Source organism: Chelonoidis abingdonii, chromosome 8 (genome assembly GCF_003597395.2).
Source record: "Chelonoidis abingdonii isolate Lonesome George chromosome 8, CheloAbing_2.0, whole genome shotgun sequence".
Lineage (NCBI taxonomy): Eukaryota > Metazoa > Chordata > Testudines > Testudinidae > Chelonoidis > Chelonoidis abingdonii.
In genome coordinates, this window is record NC_133776.1 from 60,626,915 (window position 1) to 60,639,315 (window position 12,401).

At 52.3% G+C, this 12,401-nt stretch overlaps 1 protein-coding gene across 3 annotated transcripts in view; it reads left to right on the top strand.

The window, feature by feature from the left end:
* The window catches only part of PHKA1 (phosphorylase kinase regulatory subunit alpha 1), a 101,743-nt gene extending 90,250 nt beyond the window's left edge, over positions 1 to 11,493 (top strand). For 2 of the 3 annotated variants that reach the window (XM_032791612.2, XM_032791613.2), the window contains exons 29-32: positions 350 to 520; positions 1,660 to 1,713; positions 4,444 to 4,644; positions 5,076 to 5,342. In XM_032791612.2, the coding sequence (XP_032647503.1) occupies positions 350 to 520; positions 1,660 to 1,713; positions 4,444 to 4,644; positions 5,076 to 5,249 (600 nt within the window). In that variant the 3' untranslated portion in view covers positions 5,250 to 5,342. Of the gene's footprint in view, positions 1 to 349; positions 521 to 1,659; positions 1,714 to 4,443; positions 4,645 to 5,075; positions 8,668 to 8,747 lie in introns of those variants that run through there. The other variant, XM_032791611.2, reaches the window with a different exon arrangement.
* Positions 11,494 to 12,401: the final 908 nt, after the last annotated feature.

Consider the following 12,401-nt stretch of genomic DNA (forward strand, 5'->3'; position numbering starts at 1 on the left):
GAACTAATGTCCTGATTTGGGCAGAGATTGCCAGGGGATCTCTAGTGGCCATGAGTGGCTTTGTCTCATCAGACAGCATTCTGTGTATCCTAGCCCATATTAGGACATTGGGTTAATGCTGGTTGGGAGAGGAAGTGTCCGTTTCTGAATTGTGTTCCTTGGTCTCCCCTTAAAGAACTAGCCCAGCCTGATCCTTCTTGTGTAGCTTGAGAGCTGCTGAGATCACAGCCCAGGGGGAACAGAGGCCAAGTGCTTTTCTGCAGTTAGAGCTCCACAAGCTAGGGGGGTGCGCTCTCTAGTGCTTCATCCTGGTCCTGTTGCGTTTACTGTAACTCTGTTTTGTTCTCAGAGTTCTGGACGCTCCAACTTGCCTGCTGGCGGATCCTTCGCTAGCATGCTGGAAGATCAGGTCTCCAGAGACGGCCGCCATGGCCAGTGGCAGCGGAGAAGGCGACTGGACGGAGCACTCAACAGGGTCCCGGTGGGCTTCTACCAGAAGGTCTGGAAAATCCTGCAGAAGGTAAGCTGGTCTCATGTTGCCGTTGTTCAGCTGTCTCTTCCACGTGTGCATGCATGTATGTGTGAGTGCATATCCATGCACCCGGATCCCCCGGGCCAGTGTTTTCATGTCATGGGGATGATCCAGCAGCAGCGCGCACACCTCATCGCTGTGCGTTCTAGCCAGCTGAGCAACTACCCTATCCCTGCCTTTGATGGCCTATTCCAATAGCTGCCAGCCATACCGGTTCGCAGGGTTTGCTTGGGAGCTCTGTGACAAAAGCACAGGTTTGGGCCCCATAAAGTAAGGTGCTTTTTATTACTGCTGGGAGCCCCGACCTGTTGGCTGGCTTTGCAGCTAAATCCTGTTTCCAGGGCTGCATAGATGTAAAGGGCCCATTTCATCCCTGTGTTAGCAGAGGGAGGCAGTTTGTGACACTTTTTTGTTCAGGGGCTGCAGGGGCACATGTGACCCCCTGCATTAGCCAGGACAGCCCAGATTTGCCCCTATGCTGTTTGTAAACTGCAGCTAGAAGACCAGATGGGTTTACTGCCTGGTGCAGGCAGTGCTGGGGAGGAATTTCTTCACAGACATAGCTGCCAGTCTGGAGTGGTAGGTCATGGCACCAAACTACCAACTAGAGGTGCGGTCATACTGCAGGGCACGGATGTGAGACATATGGCACCAAACTTAGGGCTTGTCTACGTGGAAAATGGAAGCAAAGGGACTGTTGCAATCCACCCCTTTGTCATTATGCGGGACGTCTGGGTCTGGACCTTCGCTTTCAGTAAAAGGGCTGTATCCTTCAGTAAAAAGCCTGTCTCTTGAGAGAACTTATCCAGCTTAACCAAACTGATATGAAGGCACTTGTACTGCAGTGTGTGCCTGTGCCCAGACTTCAGTTGAAATAGCTAGGGGGTGAGTTATAACTGCAATTGTTGTTTCAAGTCCTCTTACCATGTAGAAAAATGCTGAACTTTACCATGTGTCCACCATATCTGGGTGCCAACTGCATTTCTCAAGGCTGCGTACTCTGCGTGGTGAACGGAAAATGCAGTTATTGGTTTGCTGGGTTTTAAACACTCCACTGGGGGTGATCCAGGATAGGGAACAGGGCCCTGTCTGGGCTGCAACCTCTAACCCTTGGTCTTATTCTGCAGTGCCATGGCCTCTCTGTGGAGGGCTTTGTCCTTCCAGCCTCAACAACCAAAGAGGTAAGAGCTTTGGGGATGGGGGTATCAACTGATCTTTATGAGGGTAGATCCATGAGGAAGTTTGTGTGAGAAATAATGTCAAAAGTGTTAAGATTGCAAATTCAGGCACTCAGGTTAGGATGTGCCAGTATTAAGGCTGCCCATACCACAAGCATTAGAATTATTATTTTACTGCTAAGACAGCTGACCTTTCCCCAGCCTTTTTCTCAAACAGCCAGACTGTCTTTGTTCTCACTCCATTGTTCTCCTCTTCCTCCCAACCCCCGAAATAAATCCGGCTCAGGCAGAGAACGCACATGGAAAGGGCAGCCTGGAGAATTGTTTGTCAGTTTGCAAAGCAATTGAGAATGGTTAGAATGAGAACCATCAGGTACCTCTAATGTAGGTGTTGCTACCTCCCCACCCTGCAAGTATTTGCATAATGCACCTCTTATCCTCCCTCCCTGCCCATCTCCTTCCATCTCCAGGGAGGACTAAACAGGGCCTGGCTCTCCCAGAATATCAGCCCTTCTCCCTTTTCCCCCGCCATCCCCTCACTGGGGCTCTAAACGATCCCCCACCCACTTGTCTGATGCTCACCAATCAGGAGGGGGAACAGTATCTCGCTGCTTCCTCCCCCTTTTGACTATGGAGCAGCATGGTCTTGACTGCTGTTTTCCCCCACGTGGGTGAGAGAAGGCCCAGCAACTCCCAACAGTTCTGAGCCTCTGGACTGGTCAAGCGCCTGCTCTCAGGCACGGAGCACAGCGTTGAGTTGCTTTGCCGTGTCATGAGCTAGACCAGTCTGTGATGGTGGCTGCTTCTCCCACATTGCGGCTGGCAGCTCTGTTACTTCTGGGGGAATTCTGTGCCAAAATATTAAAAATTCTGTTTACAATATTTTAAAATTCTGCACAAGTCTGCATATTTTAGTTGTCAAAATAACACAATATAATCGCACCGGTTTCCATTATTTTTGGTCATTTTATTTCGAAATACCTATGAGCAAGTAAGTCTCTAACAATATAGATAACAACAACAAAAAATTCCTGAATATTTTGACAAATTTCTTACTAGCCATATTAATACAGAATTCTGAGTAATAATTCATTTAAAGTACAATACAGAACCGTATTTCCCACACCCCTCAGAAGCAGTGCAAAGACCTGTGGGAGTCCGGGAGAGGGAAGTAAATTGCTGGGAAGGAGCCTGGGTGTGAACTAGGGTATGGGTGGGAAAAGGTATGGAACAAAAGTATGGGGGGCGGGGAGGGATTGTTAGGGAGCTTCCTCCATGCAGACCCTGGCTGACCCCTAGCCTTTCCCATTCAGTCAGGCACATCTACCCCATCCCCATGTGTTCCTGCACCCCTATCTATCCTTGCACCTCTTGTCCACATGTACCTCCACCTGCCCCTCAGACATCCACTCCCCTCCATCCTCATGTGGCCCTGCACACCCTCCCCCATCTCCATGTGTCTCCGTGCCCCCACCCAACCACCGCCTGTCCCTATGTGCTCATGTGTCTGTGCCCCCTCCACCTGTCACCATTTGTCTCTGTGACCCCACTCAGCGACTCCCCATCCCTATGTAGCTCTGCACCCTCTCTCCCATCACCATGTGGCCCTGCACCCTCCTCCCCCCTGTAGCCCTGCGCCTCTCTCCTATTCAGCCCTGCCTCACTCTGTCCACCACCACTGGCCCGTAAGAGTCTGTCTGCTCCTCCCCCACCAGCACCTCATGGTGTCTGTCTCCCGACCTGGCCTGAGGGGCAGGGCCGGCGCTACCATTTAGGCAACCTAGGCAATGGCCTAGGGCACCAGAATTTTTGGGGGGCCCTACTTTGCGGGGGCAGCACACGAGTCCGGTGGACCTACCGCAGTCATTTTGGCGGATGGTCCGCTGCTGGAAAGGCTCCGGTGGAGCTGCTGCAGTCATTTCGGCGGAGGGTGCGCTGGTCTAAAGGCTCCAGCAGACCTACCGCAGTCATGCCTGCGGCAGGTCCACCGGAGCTTTTAGACCAGCGGACCGCCCGCCGAAATGACTGCGGCAGCTCCACCGGAGTCTTTCCAGCAGCGGACCGCCTGCTGAAATGATTGCGGTAGGTCCACTGGACCCGCCGGGGGTGGCAAAATGGCCGTCCGCCTACGACGTCAGAAACCCTGGCGCCGCTCCTGCTGAGGGGTACTGAAGGCTTTCTCTTTCCCTCCCTGGCTGGGAGCTGCTGCTTTGTTTTATTGCCACAGTGTCCTCTGATGGGCAAAAGGCAGAACTCCAGCAAGATTTCGGCAGAAGCTCTTTTTCCGTGCAAAAAATTTAAAAATATGCTTGGCTCATTATCATGGCATGCACGCAGTAGCATCGAATTCCCTCAGGAGTACTCTGTGAAGCACGATCTTCAGTGCTCCTGAACTCAGGGGTCCCACCAGCCTCAGTCAGCCAGTTGCTCTGTCAGCATGTCACCTCTGCACCGGCACGTCCCTTATAGAGGGAGGTGCTTAGAATCCAGGCTCCTAGGTTCCATCCCACTGACTTGCTGGGGAAGCCTGGGCAAGGCACTTTCCCTCTCTGTGCTTCTGTTCATCCACCTACACAACGGGGCTAAGGCTACTGAGCGATTTACTGCTGCTATGAAATGTTAAAAAGCGCTAGATTACGGGTGCTGGGCTGGGCATGTACTGTGAGGGTTGCGGGGTTCACTGGAACCTGGGACACACCTGCATGTGTATTAATAGACTTTTGGTTCTCACAGATGACTCCTGGGGAGATCAAGTTTTCAGTCCATGTGGAGTCAGTCTTGAACCGTGTCCCGCAGCCAGAATACAGGCAGCTCCTGGTAGAAGCCATCCTCGTCCTGACCATGCTGGCAGATGTGGAAATACACAGCATTGGGGGCATCATTGCAGTGGAAAAGATTGTGCACATAGCAAATGACTTATTCTGTCAAGAACAGGTACGGAACCTGCCCTCTGCCAGAGGGAAGGAGTGAGACGAACCTGGCCTTGGACTGTTTGGGGCTGTGGTGGCAAGCGTGCATGTCATATGTTCCTTAGCACATGTGGGTCATGGCACAGAGAACTTGCAGCAGCAGTGCAGTCAAAGGCTTCTACTGAGTGTCCATTTGAGACCCAAGCCCTGATGGTTAAGAGCAATTTTATATGTCACCTCCAGGGCATATTTCTAGAGAAGGTGATGAGGGTGGAGAGGAGGCAGTGGTGGCAGGGTTTGGGCAGTGGAAAAGGAGGTGCTGGGGGTGCCTACTGCTGGAGCGTAGGCAGGATTGGCTCAGGCTTTGAGCATGGGGTGGAAGTGATGTGGCACTTGGGGGTGCACAGGTGGCTGATAACTCCCTTCTCTCCTTTTCCCCACTCCTCACCCACACAGAAAGCACTGGGCGCAGATGACAACATGCTGGAGAAAGATCCTGCCACAGGCATCTGTACCCTGCTATACGACAGCGCCCCTAGTGGCAGGTTTGGCACCATGACCTACCTCTCCAGAGCAGTGGCAACATATGTGGAGGAGTTCCTCCCCAGCAGTGGCTGCACCATGCAATAGACCCATTTGGGCTTGCAGCTGGAGTTTACAAACTGCCTTGGGTTACCTTTTAGGAGTCAAAGGCAGGCGTTAAGCCTGCTTGCTGGTAGACAGTCTCCATGCCATGACAACTCGTTGAATTCAGCGGTGGAACCTACCATTTCCTAGCTTCACCCTGGGGGAAAAAGCTCTGCTGCAATAGCTGTTCTCAACACAGGGAGCATGTCTCTGCTGATGCCAAGTGATGTTTCAGGAGAGCATGTCTGTGTGATTAAACCATGGCTGTGTTTGCATACAGCCATCCCAGCTCTTCCCTGGCACTGAACCCAGGACCGGGCTCACAAGTGAGAGGCCTGTGCTGAGGGTCCCGGGGTTTGATCCCTGCTTGTCTCTGGGGTGTCTGTATGTGCGTTACAAGTCTGAGCTTGGGGTGGGTTTCACTCAGTGAGGTGGTGAATGGGGGACGGCTCTGCAGATGCATGCTATGGTGCTCAGGCTGGTCTCACCTCACTGGTTTCAAAACCCAACACGCAATGGAGGGAATAGGCTCTTGCTGCTCTAGCCCCAAATGTGTGTTGAATTTTGAAGGAGGGTTTTATAAAGTGAACAGTAGCTTACCCTGTTGTCGTAGGAGCTTGGGCCCAGAGCAGACCCTGCTGGCATTAACTCGCTGAGCAACGCAAACCTAATCCCTGTGCTCTGCCCGTTAGTCCCATGGGCTTTTTCCCACAATGCAGTCTGGACCCATAGGCGCCGACTCCATGGGTGCTCTGGGGCTGGCGCACCCAAGGGAAAAATTGGTCGGTGCCCTGCACCCACCGGCAGCTCCCTGTCCTGCCCCAGCTCACCTCCGCCTCCTCTCCTGGGCACGCATCCACATCCTGCTTCTCTCCCCCCTCCCTCCCAGCGCTTACGCCATGAAACAGCTGTTTTGCGGCAAGCATGGGAAAGAGGGGATTTGGAGAGGGTTCCAATAGGGGCACGGAGGGGTGGAGTTAGGGCAGGGACTTTGGAGCAGGGGTGAATTCAGGTCAGGGGTGCGAGCACCCACTGGCAAAGAAAAAAGTTGGCACCTGTGTCTGGACCCCCCGGCTCCTCTGCCCCCCAGAGATGTGAAGCTTTCAGAAACCAGGCAGAGTCACTTTGGAAGGCGGGTGTATCGAGACCCTGAACCACTCTCCCAATCTGCTGGGAACCGTGCAAGAGAACACTGACTCTCGGCACTTTTGGCTGGCTCTCCAGCCCCATCTCATACCATGTTCAGCCAGGCTTTGATGTGCTGTGTTCCTGCTAATCAGGCTTGTTGTCGACTCACCCTCCTGGAGTGCCCCTTGTGGCCTGGCATAGTGTTTTGGTGACTCCGCCTCTCTCTCCTGGTCAGGACTTCAGTGGGGACATGGCCCTCTGGCCAGGCTGTTCTGTTGCTCCTCCGCTTCTGGGCTATCGGTGTCACCAATAATCCTATCTGACAGAATACTGGCAATGAACAATCTTCCATCCCAGCCTTCTCTCCAGTCTCACTCGTTTGCCAGAGCAGGGACTCTGAGCTTCCCCCCAGAATCCCTCAGCAAAATACAAACTCAGCAACTTGTGCCCAGCCCCAGCTTGAGCTTGTAGCCAGCTTAGGTTCTCCCCGGTGCTCCGCTCTGCTACACAACAGTGACCCCCCCCCCCCCCCCCAGGGCTGCCTCTCTGGAGTTCTACCCCCTTTCGAAGGCCCACCACAAGCATGAATTCCACTCCTGGCCCTTTCCCACCATACTCCTCCTGCAGAGAGGGCCTCCAGACAACCTCTCCTGGTTTTCCCTTCCTCCACGGCACTGACATCCAGCCTGGCGCCCTGCAGGTGTAACAAAGTGGGGCCCCTTCATAGTGGGGTGTGGTTTATGCACCTCCTCAAGGCTGTGTCCAGCGTGGTACAGATGGTTTCCACCTCTGAGGTGCAGGACCTGGGCACATAGGCGGTCCAGTTCCTCCTTACGCTTGCTCATCGTCAGGAGCAGACAGTCCCTACCCTCCAAGGACTCCCAACACCCGGAGCAGTTCTCCCTTTCACAGCGCCTGCTCTGATTCCAGCAGCTTCTTTTGCACATTCTCTGCCATTGCAACTATATGCTTGCACCCTGTCCCATTCAGTGTCTCTGCAGTAAGGGCCTCAGTCTTTTCGCCTAGCTCTCGGCAAGCTGCTGAGTGTTGGTAGTCACCCACACTTCCCCTCTTTCATTTGAGGCAGTGTCCGAGTCACTGCTGCGGGCTATTCAGCCTCTCGTGTGGGCTCTGCTCCCTTGTGCTCATCTCAACCCAGAGGGAAACCTGCTTCTATACCTGCTGCTGCTGCTTCCAGTGTTCTTCCTCTGCCATTGCTGAGGCTGGTTCTTGTCTGGCCACTTGGGCCATCACTTCTTGTCAGGCAGTACGTGTTTCCACCTGCTCTCACTTACAGGCTTTCAGATGGCCAGGCAGAATCTGCAGGTGACTCATGGCTGCCGGTTGGCCTCCTTCAGCAATCTCCAGGTGGGTTTCTAACACCTTTGAGTCGTCCCCAGCCTCAGCAGTCCTGGGCTGCAGCTCTTCGTGCAACCTAGCCCTTCCCTTCCCTTTATATCATCATCTTTTGTACCAGGGTTGGGAATTCCCACCAATCCCTCCCCAGGATCACTGAGGAAGTGATCTTTTCTGAGTGCTGAGGAAGTGTCTTTTCTGCTCCCACCTGCATATGCCACCCCTGGCTCCTTACCTCCAACTCTAATTGGTTGTGGGACCCCCCTTCCCCTTTTCTTCCAGTACACAAGATGTGCATTGGCAGGTGTTGGTCCACATTTCCTCAGCCCAGCGTTTGACCACACCCTGAACCTACCAAGACATCTACTGCTACTCCTCTCCCTTAGATAGCCCTGTGTTTGACAGCTTTTTAACCTTATCCAGGAAGTACCCTGCTCCACAAACTTCAGTGAAATAATTCATGTATCTGTGCTCCATCAATGGACAGTACCTCCTAAAGCATCCTAGCTTGCTGCACTGACTTCCTTGGCTGCCCCCAGAGGAGCTCCGTTCGACTGAGGGACTGACCGGAAGGCTGGTAGATCTGGAGTGCCCTGGAGAAAACGTCCTCAGTTTCCTGGCTACTCCCCAATTGTTGCATCTCATCCACCTGTCTCCCTTGTTGGGACACTCCCAGTCTGGCCCATCATTCAGGCGTAGCCTTCTTGGCTTCAAAACAAGCTTTGGTAGGGTGACCAGTTCTGATTGGATGTATTTCTGGAGGTTTCATCACATGACATAATCTCTAATTCCTGGCAACTCCAGGACAGTGCTGGCAGGTTGGCAACTCTAGGTTTTGGCCTGCTCTCATGTCACCTACTGATGCAGGCCAGAACTTTCTTACCCCACTTCAGGCCCCTCAGGGCAGGAACTACAGAAATTACTGCAGGACCACATGGTCCATGACTTTTCCACTTAGCGGGTCAAGGCACAGCCACCAGGACACGAAGTCCTACAAGCATTGTGCCACTACTTGAGGCAGAGATTTCCCCCCAGGGAGGGCTGGCCCCGTAACCAGAGCTGATATGCTGCTAAAGTCAGTCCTAGCCTGTTGAGTGGAGGGGCGGCTCTAGTTTTTTTGCTGCCCCAAGCACAGTAGGCAGGCTGTCTTTTGTAGCGCGCCTGTGGGAGGTCCCCAGTCCTGCAGATTTGGTGGCTTGCCTGCGGGAGGTCACCGGTCCCGCAGCTTCGGCGTACCCACTGCCGAATTGCTGCCGAATCCACGGGGGACCTCTTGCAGGCAAATGGCCAATGGTGGCCTGACTGCTGCCCTCACAGCGACTGGCAGGGCTCCCCCGCGGCTTGCTGCCCCAGGCACATTCTTGGAGCGCTGGTGCCTGGAACCACCGCTGGTTGGGTGCAAATGGTGCTGCCTGCTGGTTGTCCATAGTTGGAGGAGGAGCACCTGCATGTGCCATTGCTGCTGTTGTTGCACAGCCATCTGCAGCTGTCACTGGGTCGCTGCCAGCAGATGTGCCAGCCCCGCTCTTCTTTGCCTTCCCAAATTCTGGGCCAGGTCCCTCTGGCCCTATTTCAGAGGCTGATTTGAGGTGCTGACATGCTCTGTGTTCTATTGCAGACGCACTGTCCTGGAGCAGCCCCTTGTGACATGACATGGCATTTCAGTGACTCTGCCTCACTCTCCCCCCCTCTGGCCTTCAGTAGTCTGGTGCAGTGAGGCCATGGCCCTCTGGCCAGGCTATGCTATAGTTCCACCTCTTCCAGGGTATCTGTGTCCCAAACAAATCATATATGATAGAATAATGGCAATACACGCAATGTCTTCTGCCCCGCAGGCTCTTCTTCAGGCTCTCATTTGTCAGAGCAGTGATTCTGAGGTTTTGCTGAGGGGGTCCTCAGTGAAGCCAACACCAGCTGAAATACAAACCCAGCAACTTCTGCCTAGCCCCTGCCTGGCTCTCAGCAGCCTTCACCTTCCCCAGCCTGGAATCTGCCAGGAGAAAGGCCCTACCCTGACATGAGCTCTTAACCTGTCTTAGGTTCTCCCCAAGCGTGTCCCCCTGCAGGTGTAACCTTGTGGGGTTGTTAGAGCTCTCAGCAGTAGCTAGCCCTGTGGGGCTGTTAGTTCTCAGCTGTAGCTAACTCTTCTTGGTTGGTGTCGGATCTGCATCCCATCCCATCCCATCCCCTTTCATCTCTCCAGGGGAAACCAGCAGTAAATTAACTGCTTCCTGGTTGCTGCAGCAGTGGACCATGGTGGCACTGGTCCTCCCTTGCATCGCCAGTACCTGGGTGGGTTGTGTTCATCTCTTGGACAGCTGGCTGCTGGCTCCAGTTCTTGAGTTTCACCACTTAGTGATGGTATCTGCTGCAGAGCTCTTTGGAGGCTTCAAATATTGTATGAATCTGCACTAGATCTTTCCTAATCTAACAGGCTAAACTCTCCAAAGTAGGTCAGTGCCACATAAAGCAAGTCAGTGCATGAGCCAACATCTCTTGCAGTCTGTGGATTTCTCTGCTGGCTTCCCAGGGCAGCACTGTGGACAATAGAGCGAAATGGTTTTCCTGTACAGTAGCTGATGTCTTCATTTTCTTTGCCTTTAACAAAGTGTATGCTCCTCTGGAGGCATTGGGTGGATTGTCCTCCTTGCACAGAAACAACACTAGAAAAATCTCCTAGGTGGTAAAGTTCTTTTTTTTCCATCTTAACTTCTTTCCTCCCATAGTCCCCCAGCCACAAATGAACTCCCCTATCTGATCTTTTAATAGCGTCAGAACATCTGAGGCCAGGGGTGCTAGCGCTGTGTGCGCTGTAAGGGTTCCCTACAGCTCCATGGAAAGGGAGGGTAGCATATCTGCACTGCCCAGAAACCACTTCCACTCCCACCCTCTTCACGTAATAAAATAACCCTAAATAGGGAAGCAAAAGCGTATGTTACACTTAGCCCATAGACCAAATGGTGCTCTCTAATTGTCTGTCAGAGAATGATGTTGAATGCCATAGATGGGGCTGGTTCTCATTCATGCACATCAAGTTCCTTTCAAAGTTGGGAGTAGTTGACAGCATATGCACTTTGCAGGCTGCTCTGGGGGGGATCGGAGAATGTAATGATCAAAAACCAGCTCCTTATAGTACCAGAGATTTTTACCTACTATAAAAGGTTACAGTGAAGGTATAAGAGGGAGCCTCTCCATTTGAAATGGTTCATATGTAGGATGCTTGTGCTCCCCTTGCGAGGGGAAAGTGCTGCTCAGCCACTGCTGAAGGCAGAGTTTGAAGTACTTGACACCTAACACACACTGGTAATAAGGCCACCATAGTTGGAGTCCAGGAATCAGGTGTCCTGCTGTGGGGCTTCTGTTTAGCTGCATTTTTATTGTGGGATTTCTCTTAAAATTTGCTTTTGGAGAGTTCCTGCCCAGAGAGCAGGAGCTGAGCTGCACCTCTATAGATGTCATGAAGTGCTAAAGCCTTGTAAACCCAGCTGAGGCCGAGTAACAGCCGGTTGAGTAGGTAAATAGTGTTCCAGCGTAAGGGCTGCTTGCTGCACTCCACTTTGATGGTTTACTAATCATAACACAGTTGCACTCTCACACTTAACCATGTAACATTTCCAGACTCCATTTCCTAGATCTTGCTTTTGTTTTCAGGGGATGAGGGCTGAGATGGATGTAAACATTAGTCTTTTTTTCCTAATAAAACAAAAAAAAGGCAAAACCTGCTGAAGCCTGAAAAGCTAGAATAAAATGCCTCTATTTCCAACATTCCTGTGTTTTCATTTCTAGCCCTCGGGGTAGTTTGTGAATGAGCAGGGTGTGGGAGAGGTGACTGAGCATCCTAGTGTGCTGCTCATAGTCCGAGTTGGGGGTGGGGTTGGCATTGGCTACTGCTGAGATAGAGCTACAGGCTCTGGCTAAGGGTAATAGCTTGGGACCAAAGGGAGTATGCAGCTTTTGAGTGGCGGAGGGTGGTTTATGTGTATTACTGTAGTGCCTAGGGTGCAAGTCTGATGGGGGCTTCTTTGTGCTAGGTGCTGTACAACTCCATCCTAGCCCCAACGGCCTCAGTAGAGCCTTCTACTCTCTATATTTGTGTATCTTAACATGGCCCTTGTAGCCACAGGCAAGCTTAGCTAGGGTAAGAGCAGCATACCTAATTCATCAGCTGGGCTCCTGTTACTAATGTTTGTATTGGGGTGGGGCCTGGAACTTCTCAAGGATCAGGACCCCATTATGCCAGGTGCTGTCTGCTACTCTGACAAAAAGTCAGTCCCTAAGAGACCACAGGGTCTGGGCAGGTGGAGCCCAGGACAATAGCGAGCAATAATTTGTATAACAATATCATTAGCCCAAGCCAGATCTAAAAGTGAGTCAGGCCCCAAAATTCACAAGCTTGGTTTTAAAATCATATGTGGGTTGTTTTTGTACAATGAGGTGGTTCTCTGTGGAGACTGAGTCACATTGTCAAACTTGTTTGTGTGAGCAAGAGAGCTCAAAATGTACTTTTCCATATTCTAAATCAGGGCTGGCCAACCTGTGACTCCAGAGACGTGTGCAACTCTTCAGAAGTTAATATGCAGCTCCTTGTATAGGCACTAACTGCGGGGCTGGGAGCTACAGGTACCAACTTTCCAATATGCTTGGGGATGCTCGCTGCTGAACCACTGGCTC